Below are 21,800 nucleotides of genomic sequence, written 5' to 3' on the forward strand. Positions count from 1 at the left end.
GACAGATAACCTGGAACAAGGACGGATAAATAACCACGGATAAATAACTGAGCACAAGGATGGATAAAGAACCTCCAACACGCTCAGCTGGTCAGCCCCTTCCAGTAGCGGCCTGGCCAAGGGGTCAAGGGCTCGGGAACAGAAACTCCGGGTGCTTTGTGCCACCAGGAACCCGCAGAGCTCTGCTCCCCAGCCAAGACAGACTCCTTGGAGCGTTACCTCCAGATCCCACACGCTCCATCCCCGGCTGGAAAGGCTTAAAGTGCTGAAATGTTGGGTCTGGGAGAGGAAAAACTCCCAGCAAAGCAACAACCACAGCAGCTCCTCCTGGATAAAAACAGCAGGGAAGCGATTCCAGCCCCTGCACTGCTCTGTTCAGGGAATATCCTCAGTGGGAAGGGACCCCAAGGGCCATCCAGTCCAACCCCTGGCCCTGCACAGACACCCCAAAATCCCACCCTGTGCCCGAGAGTGTTGTCCAAAGGCTCCCGGAGCTCTGGCAGCCTCGGGGCCGTGCCCCTTCCCTGGGGAGCCTGACACCCTCTGGGGAAGAGCCTTTCCTGATGTCCACCCTGACCCTCCCTGGCACAGCTCCGGCCGGTGTCCAGCAGGGCCATCCCCACCCCCGGGCTCCCAGGGGATCTCGGTGTCCCCTCCTGGCCCAGCCTGGCACCAAATCCAGCACCAAGAGGCAGCACCCCCGTGGGGCTCTGAGGAACCACCTCATCCTTCCTGAGCCAGGAGAACCATCTGGGAGAGCCCTCAAGGCTCTGCTTGGTCCCGGTGAAGGTGAGGATGACTCTGCGCAGCCCGCAGCGATGAAGAGCAGATCCCTCAGGCTTGCAGGGACCATCCCGCCCCCAGAAAAGCCGCTCCAAGCCTGGATCCTGGTTCTCCTGCTTGAGCTGGAAGCTCCCAAATGTGCCAGGGTCCTCCCAAGGGTTCATTGTCTCTAGGTCCCAGTCCCACACGTGCATCGGGAGATCCCAGATCCGGGTGTCCGGCACCCCCGTCCAGCTCCAGCCCAAACCCAAGTCTGGCCATTGCCCTCCTCACTCTTCCCTTTGACACTCAGACTGGGAAATAAAGGTAATAAAAAATCTGTCCAGGCCACACCCAGCCAAATCCAGCAGGGATTTCACAGGATTAAAACAACTTTGCTGAACACTCAATCACATCAAAAACAAAGGAAAGGGAACCTAATGGGATAATTAAGGGATTTGCTGCACCAACATCCACAGTGGCACACCCAGAGGTCCTCCGTAAATATCCTCTCCCCGATCCCAAGAGGGAAAAACCCCCCTGCCAGTGAAAGCGCTGCCATGGACTTCAAAATAAAATATTAAAAATTCAGGAATTTACCCCAGGCTGCTGAATTATCCGTGGATTATTAATGCTAAATCCCTGGTCCCTGGATGGGGGATTAACATGCAGGCTGGGAACATCAGGGGACGCACGGAGAGGGGTTTGGAGGACAAAAGAAATTAAAACCTCCTTGTCCTTGAGGGGCAGAGCCCTGCCAGCATCCCAGGGAACTTCCCAGGGCTGTCAGCCTTGGAACTTCTTCTCCATGAGAGATGGAAACCTGGATAGGACAAGGGAGAATGGTTTTAAACCAAATCAGGAAAGATTTAGATTGGATGTGAGGAAGGAATTCCTCCCTGTGAGGGTGGGGAGGCCCCAGAATGGATTTCCCAGAGCAGCTCTGGCTGCCCCTGGATCCCTGGCAGTGCCTAAGGCCAGGCTGGATGGGGCTTGGAGCAGCCTGGGGCAGCAGGAGGTGCCCCTGGCCGGGGACTGGACGGGCTTTAAGGTCCCTTCCCACCCCCCACCCATTCCATGATTCCCTGCTCCCATCTCCCTTCCTGGCCTCTGCTCTCAGCCGGCTGAAATGTCCCCTCCTTCCTCGCCAGGATGTTCCTGAAGGATGGAACACGTGGGAGAAGGAGCTGGATGAGCCTGAATGGGATGGGAATGTTCTCCCGGGTTTCTGCACTCAGGCCTGGAGAGCTCCTGCCCCAAACCCCCCTTCCAGCACCCCCTTTACACCTCCAGTTTCCCATTGCCTGGAGGGGAATCCCACAAACTGAGCTGTCCTCCCAATCTTGGGCTCCCAGCTGCCAGGGAACATTAATTATAACCCTGAGGAGGCCACTCTAATTACCGAGGGCTCGGCCTCCTGTGGTGGGCAGGACCTGTGAGGAGCGGGGGAAGCTCCCGGTTTATTCCTGCATTTTGCCGTGGGACCAAGGCAATGGCAGGATTTGGGTGTTTGGAGACATTTGGGCCTGATTTACCTCTTTTAACACATCCAGAGCTGTGGTGTGAGATCTCCATGGATCACAGGCAACAGTGGGGACACGAAAGAACAAACAGAAGCAAAATCCGTGATCCCACGTCAGAGCGGAGCAGCTCCACGCGCTCCCAGGGCCTGAGCAAACACTGAGATCCAGCCCAGCTCTGCCCAGGATTAAACTGTGCAGCTCTCAGGCCTTGGCAGCCGTTCCCTGCCCGCTGCCGGCGGAGCCTGTCCTGCCCCCGGGTGCAGCCCGGGCTGCTGGAGGGCAGGAATTGCACAAGAACTCCAAGTCCCACCTGGGAGGGGGAGCAGAACAGGTTTGGGGACGCTCGGAGCGACACCCCCGCGGCTCCTGCGAAGGGACTTTATACAACACAGCCCAGGGATGGCCACGGGAACGCCTGGCATCGGTCCCACTGCAGGGGTGACTGAGGCGGTGACTCAGCTGCGTCGTGCCCAGCAGAGGAGATGGAGGAAGCACTTGGATGATCCCTGCGGGTCCTTTCCAACTCAGGATATTCCCGGTTCTGTGGTTCCAGAGCCCAAATTTCCAGCAGTTGGCTCAAAATCCAGGTTTGCTGGTGTTCTCCTGGAAGGATTCTCTGTCTCTGCTCTGGAAGCCCAAATTGAGGGGTGAGGGCATTTCCCATCTTGGCCTAAGGATGCCCCAGGAGTGGAACCATAGAACCAGGGAATCATGGAATGGTTTGGGTTGGAAGGGACCAGGGCAGGGACACCTCCCACTGCCCCAGGCTGCTCCAAGCCCTGTCCAGCCTGGCCTTGGGCACTGCCAGGGATCCAGGGACAGCCAGAGCTGCTCTGGGAAATCCATTCTGGGGCCTCTCCACCCCCACAGGGAGGAATTCCTTCCCAATATCTGAACTAAACCTCTCCTGGTTTTTGCAGCAGTGTCCCATCGCCAAGCCCATGGCTGATGCCTCCCTCACCTTCATCCCCAGGACACAAAGACCTCGCCGCCCTCCTTTGTGTGGCTCCAGAGATCCCAAAAGCCACTTCCTTCTTCTCTTTCCTCCCTAATCCCCACCGTCCCCAGGACATCCCTGCTCTCATGTCCTTGCTGGGTCGGGAATCTCTGCCTGGAAAGGACCTTCAGCTCCTAAATGGGGGCAGATTTCTCTCCCCCTGTTCCACCACGAGGGACCTGCTCCATCCCTCCCAGGATGGACCTGGGGCTTCCCTGGGTCTCCCTGTCCCACGTTGGGACCTTTACCCTCCAGACCTCCAGGCAGAATTTTTTTAGTCTTCGTTTGTACTCTTTGGGTGGATTTTCCCAGTTTTTGGGGTACAGCAAAGCTCCTCCACCCCCAGCAAGACCCAGCCCCTCTTGGATTCCACAGCAGCAGATTCACGAGCTCCACTGGAGCTGCAAAATGAAATCCTGAGCTCCCTGGGCAGCTCCGTCCCCACCCAAAAGAGGATTTCAGAGCTTTCCTCACGCTGGACTGGCTGGCACGGCCTCGAGGAGCTGCCAGTGCTCCCCAAGCCTCGGCACAGCTCAGAGAGGCAAAACAAATCACAGAGACAGTGGGGCCAAATCCCATCAGCACGGGCACGGGCACGGGAGGAAATCAGAGCCACAGCCCAAATTCAAAACCAAAACTCCTCCAAAAGTCTCTGTACCGTGGCAGGAGGGCAAATCCCAACCCAGGCCTGACCGCGCCCAAACCCCACTGAAACCCGGGCACCACAAACAAAAATATCCCACCCTGAGCCCTCACCCTCCCCTTTCTCCTCCGCAGTGGGAAGGAGCCAGAGGCTTTACAGAACCTGCTTTGGGTTCTCTCCATTTCAGCCTCAGCCTTGGGGAGGGGTCTGGGAAGGACCGGGAAGCGGAGGGAGAAGGAGGGACGTGGAGGATGGGAGGTGAACGGGGCCGTGGGAGGGGACGGCAGGAGGGAAGATGAACGGCCCTTCCATGGAAAATTGGACAGCGGGAGGTTGGGTCGCCTGTCTGCACCTCCAGCGTGAAAACAGAGATTTTAGGAGCAGTTTTGGAGCCTGTCCCAGCCCTTCCCCAGCTGTTGATCACACGGAGACCTCTGCGGAATCCGGCCTGGTGGGAAGAGCTACAGCCAACCCTGACGGCTGTGGAGGCCTTTCCATGGGATGGAGCTCTGGGAATTCATCACAAGCTCCCAGCCTTGCTCCTGATGCTGTCCCAGAGCCCAGGAATGGCTCCCAATCCCTTCCAGCCCCAGAAGGGACAATTCCAGGCGGGGGGCAGCTGGTGGATGGCCACAGAAACCATCCCTGTCCTCCAGGCTCTGGGCCAGCCTCGGCCCAGCAGCTGCACCGTGACTTCCCTGGATCCCATCCTGGGTGGGATCGACCTTCAGCGATCAACTGGTCCTGCACAAACCCCACTGGACTCGGGAACCCAGCACTGGGAATGCTGGGGCTGTCAGAGCCCAGCTCCACACCCAGACCCCAGCTCCACACCCAGATTCCAGCTCAGTACCCAGACCCCAGATCCACATCCAGATCCCAGCTCCATATGGAGATCCCACCTCCACACCCAGATTCCAGCTCCTCACACAGATCCCAGCTCCACACCCAGATCCCGGATCCACATCCAGATTCCAGATCCCAGCTCCATACCCAGATCCCAGCTCCATACCCAGATCCCAGCTCCATACCCAGATCCCAGCCCCAAATCCACACCCAGGTCTCAACTCCAACACCCAGATTTCAATTCCAAACCCTGATCCCAGCTCCACATCCAGATCCCGATTCCATACCCAGCTCCCAGCTCCACACTCCTCCAAAGCAGAGGCAGAAGCAGCTTCTTACTCAGAAATTGATTTGAAAATGTTCCATGTAAAGGCCGGGAGGGATTTGGTGCAATCCAGCATTTCCTCCGGCTTCCTCTGATTGCTGCATCTCAGCCTGAAAATGATCCTGGTTTTTTCCCTGTGGACCCCAAAGTTCCCTGCCCTTCCCCTGCTGCATCTGGCCCACGAGGGCCGTGGACTGACCTTGGGTGCAGGTGAGAGAAGCCAAAAACCTTTTTCTTTCCCCCTCAATCCCAGCTGGTTTTTAGAGGGATTTTTGGAGTAACCCTCTTCTTTCCCTGCCCATCCCTGCACCCCCTCAGCAGGAGCAGCTCCCCAGGAAAGGCGCTGACACAGGGATAATGCGCAGGGGACAGGACAGGAGGGGACAGGGAATGAGCACCTTGGATGCCCTGGATCCAAGGGACTGGAGGGGACAGGGAACAAGGGGCTGCAGGAGTCAGGCCAGGAGGGGATACGGGACATCGTCCCTAGAGCCACCACCAGGAGCAATTCCCAGCAGCATCTAACGCTGTTTTGAATTCTGTTTTTTAACTCTGGGGTCACCTGGAGCTGGCATCTCCCTGGAGCTCATTCCCTTCCAGCCCATGGCCCTGGATTACTGAGATTTACATAAAATGAGGAAAGCCGAGCTCAGTGCGGCACTGCCCCGTGTCACTGCTCGTCACCGCTCCGTGTCACCGCTCTGTGTCACTGCCCCGTGTCACCGCACGATGTCACAGCCACTCCCCAGTCCCACCCGCAGCTCTGGGGCTCTTTGAGGTGTTTGGTTGTGCAAACAAACCCCGGAGCAGCCGAGCCGAGCTCTCCTGCCCAGCTCTGTCAGCAGGGTCGTGTCCCACCCTCCCTGCTCCTCACCGATGTCACATTCCTACCCGGGCAGGTGGCAAAGAGCTTCCAGCACCTGGCGTGGCCACGGGGGCTCCATCACTTGGGAATCTGCTGGTTTCTGGATGTCCTGGGGTTTGACTTGGGTTGTTCCATGGATTCGAGAGAAAAGCATTAATTATTTTCATATAAATGTTTATATGCCCTGGCCTGAACTTCAGCACCCAAACATGGGAAGAACGTTCTCCTTTCTGCCCTGCCTTAGGTGGGGTTAAAGGGAGGCCCCAGATTCCATCTCTGATGGCACGGGATGTTGGGAATGGCCATATCCCAGGGCAGCTCTGGCTCTCTCGTCCCTGGCAGTGTCCAAGGCCAGGCTGGACGGGGCTGGGAGCAGCCTGGGACAGTGGGAGGTGTCCCTGCATGTGGCAGGGGTGGGATGGGAAGGGCTTTAAGGTCCTTTCCAGCCCAAACTGTTCCATGATTCCTGCTGGGCCAAAAGGCTCCATGGTCTCCACAGCTCCGGGAATGTCCTGATCCTGGCAGGATCCTCAGCCCAGCTCCAGCAGCACCAGTCTTGCTGTCTGCCTGCACTAAAGCCTGGGCAAACATTCAGGACTGAACATGCAAGTCCTTGAGATGGGACAAAGAAACCAAGCAAAGCTTCTCAGGCGGGTTCTGCTCCTGGCCCGCACCCAAGGTCCCTTCAGGAGGCACTGGAGGGAATCGGGGCTGCAGTAATCCCTGTGCCTCCCAAAGGAACAACAAACACAGCCAGGGCCAATGGAAGCTTCATGTGAAAAGGGATTTAGGACTCGGCCTGAAAGGCAGAGAAGGTGGGGATTTGTTCCCAGCTTTGCTCCCCAGGGTGAGTCCTTTGGATGAAATTGGGCAGTGGGAGAAAATCCCTTCTCCTGATGGTCACTAAAGGGGACATCAACCCCCTCCCTCACTGTGCCACAGCTCCCTGCTGGAGAGGGGCTTGGGACAAGGGATGGAGGGACAGGACACCGGGAATGGCTTCCCACTGCCAGGGGCAGGGATGGATGGGATATTGGCCAGGAATTCCTCCCTGTGGGGGTGGGGAGGCCCTGAATGGATTTCCCAGAGAAGCTGTGGCTACTCCAACCCTGGCAGTGTCCAAGGCCAGGCTGGACATTGGGGCTTGGAGCAGCCTGGGACAGTGGGAGGTGTCCCTGGTCCCATGGCAGGGGTTGGAATTCAATGGTCTTCAATGTCCTTTCCAACCCAAACCAGTCTGGAATCAGGCAGCAGGAGCCAAATCCTGGAAAAACCCAGCTCAGGGGACAGTGAGGGACCCGTGTTTGGTCCTGTCCCTGCTGAGGGACCCCCACCCACAGCCTCCTGTCTGGGAAATGCCCACCAGGATCAGGACATCCAGGGTGCAAAGGTCCCTGGAGCCAAACTGCTGCTGCAGGTGCTCCCGTTCCCAGGTGGAAGCCAGGCCGAGGGGTTCATTCCAGGTGGAAGCCAGGCCGAGGGGTTCATTCCAGGTGGAAGCCAGGCCGAGAGGTTCATTCCAGGTGGAAGCCAGGCCAAGGGGTTCATTCCAGGTGGAAGCCAGGCTGAGGGGCTTCTGCCCCTGCTGCTCCCAACACAGATGAGTCCATTCCCTCATTCCCATCTGCGCTGCTTCCCAGGCCCACGGCTGCCATTCCCCACATTCTGCTGAGGAACACAATGGGACCAAAGGCTCCGGCACATCCACTTTTCCAGGCAGCCAACAGAGAACCTCAACCAAGAGCGGGATTTGTCATAATACAAGAATTTAATTTTTTTCTTTTAAGGGCTGCTCCTGGAGAACTCTCTGAGAGAGGATTCCAGCTTTACCCATTCCAGTTTTACCCATTCCAGTTTTCCCCCTCCTTTGTGGGACAGAAATCTTGCATTTCAAGGAACAGCAGAACCAAAACCAGCCCAGTTCGGACAAAGTTTGTACTAAGCCTTATTCCAGCGGTGGATTCTCCAGTGTCCTATGAAAAGGGCGTTTGCTGCCATAGGAAGCAGGAGTTCAAGTTGTCCCTTAGACTGTTTTAGAGGAGGGGGAGTTGCCTGCAGGTTTTCCCTGCTCCCAGAAAAGAGCAAAAAGTGGGATTTCCAGCGGGGTCTGGGCAGCACATGGGACTCCAGTGACGGATTGGATCCAAGCAGGAAAACTGCCCGTTGTTTATGCAATAAATCTTTTTGTGGCTCCGAGGTATTTCAGATGGAATGGAGATACCTCGGGATGTTTATACTTTCCTGGAAGCCAGGGGAGCAGAGATATCAGGGTCATCTAAAGCACTGGAGGAGCTCCTGGTTGTGCAAGAACCGTTCCCTGCCTTGCAAAATGTTCTTCAAAATGTGGCACCTTCAAAACAGTCCCCAAAACATGGCACGGGGACCTTTCCTGCTGCACCAGCATGGGGTCCAAACACAGACACCAACACAGGGGTTCCAAACATGGACACCAACACGGGGTCCAAACATGGACACCAACACGGGGTCCAAACATGGGGTTCAAACACGGACACCAACACGGGGTCCAAACACAGACACCGACCAGGGGTTCCAAACATGGACACCAACCAGGGGTTCCAAACATGGACACAAACACGGGGTCCAAACATGGGGTCCAAACATGGACACCAACACGGGGTCCAAATATGGGGTCCAAACATGGACACCAACACGGGGTCCAAACACGGACACCAACCAGGGTTCCAAACATGGACACCAACATGGGGTCCAAATATGGGGTCCAAACATGGACACCAACACGGGGTCCAAACACAGACACCGACCAGGGGTTCCAAACACAGACACCAACCAGGGTTCCAAACATGGACACCAACATGGGGTCCAAACACAGGGAACCCACACAGGGCACCAACATAGGCACCAACACAGGGCTCCAAACACAGGGTTCAAACACTGGGCACCAACACAATGTTACAAAAACGGAGCTCCAAATGTGGGCACCAACACGGGGCTCCAACACGGGGTTCCAACATAGGGCACCAAAGTGGGGTTCCAAATACAGGGAACCCACACGGGGTTCCAAACACGGGGTTCCAACATGAGACACCAATACAGGGCTCCAAACATGAGGCACCAGCACAGGGAACCCACACAAGGCACCAACACGGGGTTCCAACACGGGGTTCCAACAAGGGACATCAGCACAGGGAATCCTCATGGGCTCGAACACGGGCACTCACATGGGGTTCCAAACAGGGGGCCCCAACACGGGGCTCAAACCTGAGGCACCAGCAGGAGCACCGACACAGGGTTCCAAACATGGGCACCAACACGGGGCACCAAACATGGGGTTCCAAACATGGGGTTCCAACACAGGACACAAAGATGAGGCACCAACATGGGCCATCAACATGGCCTCCAAACATGGGGCTCCAAACGTAAGACACCAAATGGGGCTCCAAAACAGGGCACCAGCATGAGGCATCAACATGGGGTTCCAACACAGGGTTCAAACGTGAGGCACCCACATGGGTTCCAACTTTCTGCAGATGCCAACCCTCTCCTCAAGATCATTAAATTTGCACTTGGTCCCGGGGAGGGCTGATAACACCGTCACACTCCAGGAGCTGGGGTTAACAAGTAAAATAATGCACTTTCCCAAATTCATTGGGCTCCCTGCAGGGCTGGAATGCTCCTGGCTGCTCCCAAAGCAGCAGCACACCTGGGGTGAGGTGGAAAGCCACATTTCCATCACCTCCAGCAGCTCCAGGACCCCCTCCTAGACACAAGCACAGATTCAACAGCCCATTCCCAACCCTTCAGCTTCTGGGGTCTCCCACTTTTCCCAGGAAACCTTGGCTCTGCCACTGGCTCAGCACCTGGAGTCAGCAGGGCCGGGTTTTGTGCCGTGCATGGATTCCTCTGTAAAAGCAGTGGGATTACAGTGCTGGCGGTCTCTGGGGAAAGCTGGGATGGGCTGTTCTTACTGGAAAACACCATCTCCCAGCACAGGTCATGAACCCCACGACAGCCGGGCTCAAAATGCAGCTCCGACCCTTTCCCCACAGCCCAGCCACGGCACAGACCCCTCTAAGCTCAACACAAACATCTCCAGTTTCAGTACCAACATCTCCAAGCTCAGTTCAAATGAGCTGCAATGAGTTTTGCATCTCCAGACAAAACTCAGGACCATGAGGTTGGACTTTTAAGTTGCTCAGAACTAATCCTGCTGACTTCTTCCTTTTAATTAGTCCTGAGCACTGAGACATCCCCACACTCCCCACAAGTAACCACTAATCAGGCGGGGTATGAGCTCCAGTAATTACCCGGATTTGCTCTCCATCCTCCCTGCAGTAATTGCAGCCCTGAGTAACTCCTGCCCTGAGTAGGGCTGAGCCCTGTGCCAGGCACGTGGAGCACGAGCCTGGCCAGCACCACGATCCCGAGGCTCAGCAGCACCCAAACCCCTTTAGCCTCCAAACCTGTGTTATGGGACTGACTCCACTGATGGAAAAGCTCTGGCTGGAGAGATGCCAGGGCGGGATGCAATCCAAAGGGAGGATTTTCAGAGGAAAAGGTTTTATAGGACCACAATCCCACCTTGTTCAGACTCAGCCACGGGCCGGACTTGTTCTTCCCAGAGTCCCCCACTTGTTAAGAGCAATATTCCCACAAACACCTTGTTTTAGAGGGAAGAGAGGGAGAGGAGAGGGAAAGAGAAGGGAAAAGAAGAAGGAGGAAGGGGAAAGAGAAGAGGGGAGAGGAAAGAGGAGGAAGGAAGGGGGATGAGAAGGGAGAAGGGGGAAGACAAGAACCGTTCCACTGGAAGGGACCCACATCCATCCTCTGCTCACCTGGGAGCTCGGTTCCCCACCTGTCATGGAGAAAAGAACCTTCACATGTCCCTGTGGGTCCCTTCCAGCTTGGGATGCCCTGTGATTCCATGATATAATTCCAGCAATATGGAATGTTTCCCAGCAGTTCCGTGGCACTTGCACGTCTCCTCTGGAAGGGAAAAATACTCAGTTTATTGTAGGGTGAGAGCCTCTGTCAGAGCCCAGAAATGGACACTTGGTCCTCTGCATCCCTCTGGGATAAAATGGTCCTGCCAGCTACAGCTCTATCCCGGAGGAGCAATCCCACCACAGAGTCAGCTCTGGGGAGGAAAACAAGAACCAGCTCCTCAGTTTCCAGTAAAGCCACCACCCCCAGTGACAGGGCAAAGAAAAGGCTCTACAGACATCCCTCAGGAACGGGAAATGGAGAAAAGGGAAGAGAAACTTTCTGGGCAAGGAGCAGATGGGAAGAATCAAATCCCAGAGAAGAAAATCTCGCTCTGGGATTGACACCAAGAACTAAAAGGATGTTTCTGAAGAGCTGAGTTGGCCAAAATGGCCATAATTAAGGCACAGTTGGTGCTCCAGCCCTGTGGTCACATTTTCACACAGGAATTTCTGACAGTCATTGCTTTGGGACTGGTTCCCAATTTTCTGGGTAGAAAATCTGTGCCCAGGCTGCAAAATTCTGGTACTCTGAGGAGCTGAGCGGTAGTGAATCACTTGGAGTTTTGTACCTCCCCTGCACTCACTTTTCATGGAATCGTGGAATATCCTCAGCTGGGAGAGACCCTCAAGGATCATTGACTCCAACTCCTGGCCCTGCACAGGACACCCCCAGGAATCCCTCCGTGTTCCTGGATTTTTCTGGTTGTTAAATCACAGCCTGATTTTCAACACAACCTGACCTCAGCTCCAGCTCCACAGACCCCCCATTGCTCCCTGCCCTTCCCATGCTCCCAGGATCCAGCTGCAACAGCAGCTCAGGGGATAGATCCCAGCTAAGGAAGCCCAGGAGAACGGGAACCGTCCTTCCTGGCACTGCTGGAGGCTGATGTGTGACCTCCCGAGGGTGGCTGCATTCCCCGGCTTTAATAGAAGGGGCAGGATCTGATGTTCCTTCAGCTGGAACACGGAAGGAAAAAAGCATCAGATTTCCTGGGACCACGATCCCATCTCCTTCAGCAGCTGATCCTGTGGCCCCCCCGCCTCCAGATATATAAACGTTGTCCCAGCTCATCCTCAGGGACACAGCAGCAGGTGGGCACTGAGGACACTCCGGGCAGGATCACTCCTGGGAGCCTCCATGATGTGGGAACTGCGCTCCATCGCCTTCACCAGGGCCGTCTTCGCAGAATTCCTGGCAACTTTGGTCTTCGTCCTCTTCGGCCTCGGCTCTGCCCTGAACTGGCCCTCGGCGCCGGCCCCAAGCACCCTGCAGATCGCGCTGGCCTTCGGCCTGGCCATCGGGACCCTGGTGCAGGCCCTGGGCCACGTCAGCGGCGCCCACATCAACCCCGCCGTGACCCTGGGCTGTCTCCTGGGCTCGCAGCTCTCCCTGCTCCGTGCCCTCTTCTACGTGGTGGCCCAGCTGCTGGGGGGGGTGGTGGGCGCTGCCATCCTGCACGAGATCACCCCGGCCGACTCCCGGGAGGGCCTGGCCCTCAACAAGGTGAGGCTTCGGCACAGGATGGGCTTGGGAGGGCACGGGGAGGCTGGGCAGGGTCTTTGGAGAAGCTGGGCAGGCTCTTTGGGAAGGCTGAGGGATGGGAGGAAGGGGCTTGTGGCCAGCAAAGACCTTCTGGGGTCGGCGAGGGAGCCTCTGAATGCCACAGCCCAGCACCAGGACCCTGCTGCTCCACGGGTCCTGCCGGGAGCAGGGATGAAGGCAGGACTCATCTTCCTCCTCTGGTTTCAGGGCTAAAATTTCCTGAGGTCAATCAAGTATTTCCCATTGAGCCACTTCTTCCACCTGGGAAATTTTTCCTCTTTTCATATTGGTGCCAAAAATGTCCCTAAAGCCAGAGGAAGGATCCAGCTGGCCACAAACACCTCCCGTGGAGTCAGAACCATCTCAGTTTCCCCTGGGGCTGCACTGGGGAGGACTTGGATTCTGGGGGTCCCAGGGGTTTAAGGAAGGACGCATCCAAAATAGCACCTGTGCCTTCCTCCTGTCCCAGGCTCATCCCAACTTCCCCTCTGGTGTGGGAGCCTCTTCCCAGCTCTGTTTTGGCAAAGCCACAATTTCCAGGTTGCTGGAGTGGTGAGGAGAGGAGAGATTTGGGTCTAAATCCCAGATTTCCATTAGATTAAGCTCGTTGCTTGCATTGTGACGGGATGGTCACACCGGATCCAGCTGGGTCATCCCAAAGCACAACACATGGATTCCCTAAAGCATCGCAAGGATCTCAGGCTGGCTTCAGACAGGGAAAAAATGAAGGCAGGGAAGCTCAGGAAGCCATGGGGGATTCTCCAGTGGTATCCCAGCCTCCAACACCCCCTTCCCCACTGCTGCATGTGATAACCAGAGAGGGAAAGGAACCGAAACCCAGGGATTCGCTGTCCCCTCTCCGTGCCCACCATCCCAGGGTGGCACAGGCACCTGCCGGGATCAGCATCACCCAGCCCCGACGGAGCGAGGGAGGAGCAGGGATCGGGATGGGAAGCAGCTCACGGAAATGGCCTTTCCCACGGCAGGGAGGCACTGCCAGGGCTCAGCTGCAGCGGCAGAGTGATTAAGAGGGTTAAAAAGAGGGATTGTGGTTTAATCTGAACAAGGGGATTTAGGCTGATAATGACCCAGGGTAATAAAAGGAGGTTTAAGGGAGACTCAGACTGCTCCAGCTTTGCTGGTTTACAGCCTAAACCACCTGAAAGTGGGAACTGGGGATTTTGAGAAGGTTTTTTTCCCCTGTGGGCTGTTCATCGTGCTGCTGCCTGCACAGATTATCCCGATAAAAAAGGAGAGGAATACTGGAGAGGAGAATGAGGAAGATTTGACTCTGGAGCTCGGGCAGGAGGGCAGTTAGGACCTTCCTGGGACCGCCAAACAACAGGATCAGATTTGGGGGGACACAGGGAAAGAAGGGACAGAGTTGGAGGAGAGGGGGTGCAGCCAGGAACAGCTCCAGATCAAACCTGACAAATTCTCTGAGTCAAAAAAAGTGGAAAGGGAATTTTTTTTCTTTTTTCATGCCAAAAATATTTCTTTTCGATTTCTTCAAAATGCAACCTGTAAACTTTTCCAAAAGGCATTCTGCACATGAGGAAAAGAAAAAAAATAGAAAAATACCCAAAAAATGCCAATAAAATTTCCCGAGAGGTCAGTCTAGCATTTCCCATTGAGCCGCTTCTTCTACCTGGGAAATTTTTTCTTTCTGGTGCCCAAAATCTCCCCTTTGGCTCCTTTGGCTCCCCCTGAGTTTGGATTCCTCTCCACATTTCCCATCCACTCACGGAACTCGGCCCTGGAACACGTCTTTGCTCCCGTTCCAGCTGCACAATGAGACCACGACGGGGCAGGCGGTGACGGTGGAGCTGTTCCTCACCTTCCAGCTGGTGCTGTGCGTCTTTGCTTCCACAGACGAGCGGCGTGAGGACAACCTGGGCTCCCCTGCCCTCTCCATTGGCCTCTCTGTGGCCGTGGGGCACCTCCTTGGGGTGAGTGGATGGGCCAAAATTTGGCACTTTTGGGGTTCTCGTTTTGTTTATGGCCGAAGTTGGTTTGGCTGCATCTCCGGGCTTGAGGGGAATGTGTAACCCGTGGTTTTCCAGTGGAGGGAGGGAAAAGTCCCAGCCAAGCCATGGGAGAGCTGCAAACTGAGCTCAGCTTTTATTTGGCATGAAAAGCTTGAATTTCTGGACTCTGCCTCTCCTTGAGTCCCATAGGGAGTTCCAGGGGTCCACGGGATCTCTCCTGGAGTGACCGTGGTGGCAGCTGGGGCTCTCAAGAGCATGACGAGCCTGGGAAGTGTTTGGGATGGATGCTCAGGGAAATCCCACCTGGGTGACGCCCCAAAGCAGCCCCCACACCCCAAAGCAGCCCCTACACCCCGTGCCCACAGGGAAACACTGTTGGTCACACCACACCTTCCATCCTCAACGCTCCACAGGCCCCTGTGTCCATGGGGCCGCTCCTCTCCCTCCTCAGAGGCAGGACAGGGAATTGTCAGCAGGACTGGGAGCCCACGCCCGCAGTCATCCCCCAGCAACGCCACGCTCGGGACGCACGAGCTCAGGCACCTCACGGGGTTGACTCAGGCGGTGGCGGCTCCTGGAATCCCTTTTCCTGGAACAGGAATGCCGGAGGGCGAAGCAGCAGCTCAGGGAATGATTTACCCTAATGACACCCCAACATTTTATAAAATGCGGTGAAAGGGCTTAATGCTGACACCGACCACGGTGTTCCCGGCAGATCCGTTACACCGGCTGCTCCATGAATCCCGCCAGGTCCTTCGCCCCTGCCGTCGTCGTCGGAGACTTCAGCGACCACTGGGTGAGAACTCAGCTCTGGGGGTTGGGTTGGATGAGGCCCCCAAACTGCCAGTATTCCTCGAAACTCACCAAGCCAGACAAAATCCCGGCATTTCCATGCCTGCTTCCAGCTGGAGGAGAGATGGAGAGATTAGGAGCAGGAGGTGGGGCTGCTGGCTGCTTAATTGGCTTTTCCAAACTCCACACTGGGAGCGTTGCAACAGGATCGGGGTGTGAGGTCTGTTGACATGACTTAGCACAGGGAAAAAACCAATGGAACGTGGAGCTGCTGCCAGTCCTGGGGAGCTTTCCTGGTTCCTGGATCTGGGTACACCTTTGGGAACACTCCCTGGCTCCCCAGGGAACAGCCGTGGCTCTGAGCCTGCCAGAGCTCCAGGGGAATTTGGGCGGCGCTCTCAGGCATGGGGTGGGATTGGTGGCGTTGTCCTGAGCAGGGTCAGAAGCTGGACTTCTTGGGCCCTTTCCAGCTCAGGAGATTTTATTGTTTTCATCTGCAAAGAGCCCGGCTGGTTCCTGATGTGTGCCAAGGTGTCTGGCTCAGGCTGCTGCCTCCTCCTCCTCCTCCCACAGCAATCCGTGAGTGGGTAGCAAAACGCTCCTGCAGACGGCCTCACATCACTCAGCACATCCACAATGGGCCTGTCATTAATGCCGGGCTCTGAGCAGAGGGGGAAAGCTGGAAGGGGATGGTTGGGAATATCCAGGCACTGGAGCGGAGTTCAGGTCCCCAGCAATGGCCGAAGCAGAGCTGACTTCGTGTTTTGTTGCCAGGAAGGATCCCAAGCCCCTGGAGTGTCCCTCAGAGCTCCTCCCCACCCCCCAAAGCCAGGCTGGGTTTTGCTCACCCCACTCTTCTCTCCTCCCCAGGTGTTCTGGGTGGGCCCCCTGATTGGGGCCGCAGCAGCTTCGATCCTCTACAACTACGTCCTGTTCCCGCAGGCCAAAACCCTCTCGGAGCGCTTGGCCATCCTCAAGGGCTGCGAGCCCGAGCAGGACTGGGCCGAGCGCGAGGTCCGGCGGCGCCAGTCCGTGGAGCTCCACTCCCCCCAGACCCTGCCCAGGGGGATGTCCGAGAAGGTGTAGCCAAACCTCTCCCTGGGCCGAGAGAGGAGCTGGAAACCTCTGGCATGGTTTTAGTGCTTGTCCAGAGGAGCATCTCGCCTCTCCCCTCTCTCCCTTCGTTTCTCCTGGGGCACTGACGTTGACTCCTCTCCCGGGGAGATGCTGTGCTGGTCCCACCCACCTCCTGTCCCCAGCTCTCCCCATGCCCAGGGGGTTTCTGATCTGGGGGAGAACCAGTAAATCCCAACCCCACAGGAACGAGGACCCTGGGACCCCTCGGGATGCCCTCTTCCACGTCCCCCTCGCAGGACACACAGCTTGGCTGAGGCTGTTCCCTCCCGGAGAGCTCCGAGGAGCCTGGAGAGTGTTCATTACCCTGGGTGTGGAGGTTGCCACCCGATGCCTCATTGCTGCTGAACTCTGCTCCCGTCTCCGGTCCCCGCTCGGCTCTTGGCTCACACTCGAGCAGGAGCAGGAGCGCTCACGCTGAGCCATGAGTGTCACACACGACAGATTCTGCTGTGAAAGGGACCAAAGCGCCACTTCCCACCTGCCACAGGACACAGAGGTGCTCCCACGGGGACTTTCCTGGGAAGGTGGGACTGGGAGCACGGCCAGGAGTCCCTGCAGGCCCCACTGGGGACCACTTGCACATTCTCTCTCCTGTGAAACGACAAGCCCAGGTTACAGCCCAAACTCATCCCCAGCTCATCGTTGGGCCAGGGTTGTCCTTCCTCTCTCTCCCTGGTTTTCCCTTCCTTCCCCCGGTCCTGTTCCCCTCGGAGGCTCAGAGCACCTGGAGCACGCGAAGGAAAGATTTCACACCCAAAGGGCTTCAGGTGTGAAGAACCAGAACCATGGAATGGGTGGGATGGGAAGGGACCTCAAACCCCACCCAGTGCCACCCCTGCCACGGCAGGGACACCTCCCACTGTTCCAGGGTGCTCCAAGCCCCGTCCAGCCTGGCCTTGGGCACTGCCACAGCTGCTCTTGGCACCCTGTGCCAGGGCCTCCCCACCCTCACAGGGAGGAATTCCTTCTCATCGCCATCGCTTGCTTCCCTCATCCCTTTCTCATGGCTGCATCACTCCAGACACTCCAAACCCCTCCTACCCCTTCCCTCTGCCCTGTCAGGACCTGGCCATGGTCCTCAGTCTGGCCAAAGAGTTTGGGTCGGTCTCTGGGTGAACTTTGCTCTTTCAGCCATTAATTGAAGCCCGTTTCGCTTGCTCTGCCCAAGGTTCTCCATTCCCAGAGTGAATCCCAGCAGTGCCCCCAGCGCTGCCCCATCAGTGTCAGCCCCACCAGGATTTCTCTGGAAAGGCTGTTAATGGGAATATTCAATGAGATTGGACCCAATTCCCAATCCTAAGGGATGATTTATGGATCATTATGGATCGTTTCCCTCCCCCTGCTCCGACAGGAGCCCCCCACCAAATGCATCTCTTCTCCCTCTGCGGCAGCAGCACCACCCCCTCCTCCCACCAGCCCCATCCTTTCCTTTCTCCCCGTGCTCTTCCTCAGGTGTTGGAGCAGCCATTGCTGGAGGGAACAGGAGGGAGCCCAGCTTTGATGTGGCCCAGACCAGGTGTTTATCCACAGCCAGTCCATGCAAATACCCCCAGAGGGCTTTGCCAAGGCAGCACTTCCAGCCCTGGTTTGATCCACCCAGACCTGGGGATTCTGCTTTCCTTTGCTCCTCGATGGTGAATTTGAATTTTAGCTCAGAAGAGGCTCCTCAAAAATTCCCTCTGTTCTCAGCAATGGCAATAAAATCACGTTTTAAATCACTCCCAGTGTCAAATTGAATTTCTGTTATCAAATGCTCGCTTTTAAAAGTTGTTTGGGGTTTTTGATGCTTTTTAACAGAAAATGAATCCACATAGGCACGCAAGAAAATCCCAGCAGACTTCTCCAGAAGTCACCCTGTGCATGTTCTGCTGTAGAAACAGCCACAGCTGAATTTGGTTATTTATTTAAATTAATCTTGGTGTGTTCAAAGCCTCTTCTCCAGATCGAAGCATTTCATTTATTATTTACCCTGGCAATGTTTAAGTCTCGCAGGGCCTGATCTTGAGGTTTAATGTCTGATAATGGCTCTCCTCTTCCACATGAAGTGCTTTAAATTCCCTTTTACCCCCTGAATTCAGACACGGGGATCAAATACGGACACATTTATGGAAAACACTGGCACGTTTATGGTAAACAATAGATATAAAGTCCAATAAAGTCACCTCCCAGACCCCAAACCCCTCAGCCCGGTGGCTGAAGCAGCTCCAGGAATACAAATTCACCTTCCCTGTGGAGCTGTGTCATTTCCCAAAACCACCTGGACATTCCAGATCGTGCTGGGGGGCTGGAATTGGAGGGCAGGGTCAGGAGCCCGGAGCTGCCATGAACCGACCATAATCCTCCCTAAACTGGCAACACTTGGGATGTTGAAAATGATCCCAAGGGAGTGATTTGAGCCAGGATTTGAAGCATTCCCATGCCCTGCCCCCCCCCCCCGAGACCATGAGGTTTTCCCCTTCTCCACCTTGGGCTCCGGGATGGCCTCAGCTGTGGGCTGATCCTTCTGCAAAGCTGCACAAATTCCGGAGCATTTTGGACACATCCCTGTCCCCTTCCTTGCCTTTGCTGCTTGGCTGCCATATTCCTGGAATCATGGAATTGTTTGGGTTGGAAAATGCCATGGAGACCAGCGAGTCCAAGCGTTTCCCCAGCACTGCCACGTCCCCCCTGACCGTGTCCCCAGGTTTCACAGCTTTGAAATCCCCCCAGGGATGGGACCCCACCCCTGCCCTGAGCAGCTGTGCCTGGTCTGGAAAACCCTTTCCATTGAGGAATTTTCCCAATATCCAACTAAAGCTCCCCTGCCACAGCCTGAGGCCATTTCCCTGTTCCCTGGGAGCAGAGCCCGACCTCCCCCCGGCTGCCCCCTCCTGTCAGGGAGTTGTGCAGAGCCACAAGGTCCCCCCTGAGCCTCCTTTTCCCCAGCTCCCCAGCTCCTGAGCCCTTTCCCAGCTCCCTCAGGAGTTCTCCAGCCCCTTCCCTGCTGCTCCAGCCCTTCCCCAGCTCCGTTCCCAGCTCTGGACTCGCTCTGGCCCCTCGGGGTCTCTCTTGGCAGTGGAGGCCCAAAGGGACCCCAGGATCTGAGGGGCTCCAGCAGAGCCCAGCGAAGGGGCCCTGCCCTGGTCCTGCTCCTCACCACTTCTGATACCATTTGCAGTCATTCCCAAGGAATTCCCTCCTTTCCCCGCTCCGCCTCCGGGAAGGAGCATTGCCACACCCACCCACTGACCCCTTACCTGTTGTGGGGGCAGCTGAGGGCGACCCGAGAGCATCCAAATCCCTGCTCAAGGAATCTGAGAGAACCTGGGAACACCGACCTCGATCCCAGCGCCTGAAGGGTTTCTGCACCATGTGCGGAAACGGGGAAAGGACTGGAAGAACATGGAAATAAAATCATGGCCTGGAGAAGCCCAAACCCACCTGCAACTTGGAAATCCCAGCCCAGGACAAACCCCTTCAGCCCCTGGTCACACCTGTGGGACAGGGAGGACAGAGCTCAGCCCAGGCTCACCTCAGTGGGGGCAGAGCTGAGTTCTCTGCTGGCGATTCCTTGGCCTGACCTTTCCAAATCCTGCCAGTCCCAACCCCAGAGCCTCCATCTGTCACTTCCCTGCAATGCCATGACCTGCCTGGGATCAGGTGCATCATTATTTTGCATCATTATTTTTATGGCTCTATTTACATATGGAGAAATATTTCCCGAGCGTGCTTTCGTTGAGGAGGGGCCAGAGCCAGGAGGGCAAGAGGAGGAGGCAGGGCCGGGGGTAGGAGATGAGCACAGAGCATCCCAGAAGGTGCTGATGCTCCAGGGGGAAGCCAAACATCCCAAAACTCTGCTATTTCCAGGGCCTTAGTAAGACCTGTTTCCCATGGCTCTGCCAAAGGATCTGCTGGAGAGAATGGAGGCTCTGCTTCAATTTTTATCCAAATTTCCCAGGAATCCAAACAATCGAAAGAAAAATCCCACATTTCCAGACACCACTCAGTGCAAGAGTCTTCAGCTCCAGACATGATGGCACAAGGGATGCTCCCAGCATGGGTGTCTTTAACTCCCCAGTGAACGTTTTAAAGCTGAGAAATTCCGTGGTGCGTTTGCTCCGAGTCTCAGAGGCAGAATGGGGGGAAAATGGATTTGCCCATTCTCCAGGTGTCCCCAATGTCCTGCTGTGAAACCTTGGGCACTTGGACCCAGGGGATTGTGTGAAAATCTTGGCTTTTCACAGTACCATGGGAGGATTTGAGCGGGAAGGGACCTTAAAGCCCATCCAGTGCCACCCCTGCCATGGCAGGGGCACCTCCCGCTGCCCCAGGCTGCTCCAAGCCCCATCCAACCTGGCCTTGGGCACTGCCAGGGATCCAGGGGCAGCCACAGCTGCTCTGGGAAATCCATTCTGGGGCCTCCCCACCCTCCCAGGGAACAATTCCTTCCCAATATCCCATCCATCCCTGCCCTCAGGCAGTGGGAAGCCATTCCTCCTTGTCCTGGCACTCCAGGCTCTTGGAATTTGTCTCCCTTCACCTTTCCTGCAGCTCCTCCAGGCACTGCAAGGCCACAGTGAGGTCACCCCAAAGCTTCTCCTCTCCAGGCTGAACAATCCCAGCTCTCGCAGCCTTTCCTCCCAGCAGAGCTGCTCCATCCCTCTCATCATCCTGGAGCCTCCTCTGGATCTCTCCAGCAGCTCCAGGTCCTCCCTGTGCTGGGCCCCAGGGCTGGGGCAGCTCTGCAGGTGGGGTCTCACCTGAGCGGGGCAGAGGGGCAGAACCCCCCCTCCCCTCTGCCCATGCTGGGGCTCAGCCCAGGCTCGGGGGTCTCTGGGTCCTGTCCAGTTCTCACCCCCAGGATGTTTTTAGGAGTTTCCAGATCCCTGCAATGACATCAAGAACTTGTTTGGTAATTCACGGTGTTTTTCAGGTGATTCAGAGCCTGGTTGTGATTTCAGGTCCCTCTGCCTTGGTGCAGCTGAAGCTCCTCCAGCCCAGGCAGGACAGCACTGCCAGGGGAGGGGGAAATCCCTTCCCAGGGACATCTCCCTGCCCACATCCTTTCAGTTCATTCCCAGGTGTGCTCCTGGTAAACCAAGGAAGGACTGCCCAGGTGCAGACAGTTCCACAGCAAACACCTTTCCAGGGGAAAACGCCACTGCCCCAAACTCACCTGAATCCCGGGGACACAACAAACGGCCCCTAAGAATTCCAAGGGAGAGGAAAGGGCGCCTTTGGATGCCCCTGGTGCCGGTGGCTTTGCTGGAAAGGGCTGGACCTGAACATCAGGACACCGGGGCTTCATCCCACCTCTCCCACTGTGTGATCTGGTTTTCCCGCCGGGCTCCTGCTTTCCCTGATACTCATCATTATCCCATGGGACAATTTAAGGATGATTTCAATGCAAATGAGCTCCTGAGGAGGCAGAGCAGC

General features: G+C 56.3%; 1 protein-coding gene across 1 annotated transcript; it reads left to right on the forward strand.

Annotated features, from left to right (window-relative positions):
• The first annotated feature begins 11,950 nt into the window (after window positions 1-11,950).
• AQP2 (aquaporin 2) lies at window positions 11,951-18,103 on the forward strand. Its single transcript, XM_068997523.1, has 4 exons — window positions 11,951-12,429; window positions 14,253-14,417; window positions 15,172-15,252; window positions 16,119-18,103. Exons 1-4 carry the CDS (start codon window positions 12,064-12,066, stop codon window positions 16,332-16,334), a joined length of 828 nt encoding a protein of 275 aa, XP_068853624.1. The 5' UTR covers window positions 11,951-12,063; the 3' UTR covers window positions 16,335-18,103.
• Window positions 18,104-21,800: the final 3,697 nt, after the last annotated feature.

This window comes from Aphelocoma coerulescens, chromosome 29, assembly GCF_041296385.1.
Source record: "Aphelocoma coerulescens isolate FSJ_1873_10779 chromosome 29, UR_Acoe_1.0, whole genome shotgun sequence".
Lineage (NCBI taxonomy): Eukaryota > Metazoa > Chordata > Aves > Passeriformes > Corvidae > Aphelocoma > Aphelocoma coerulescens.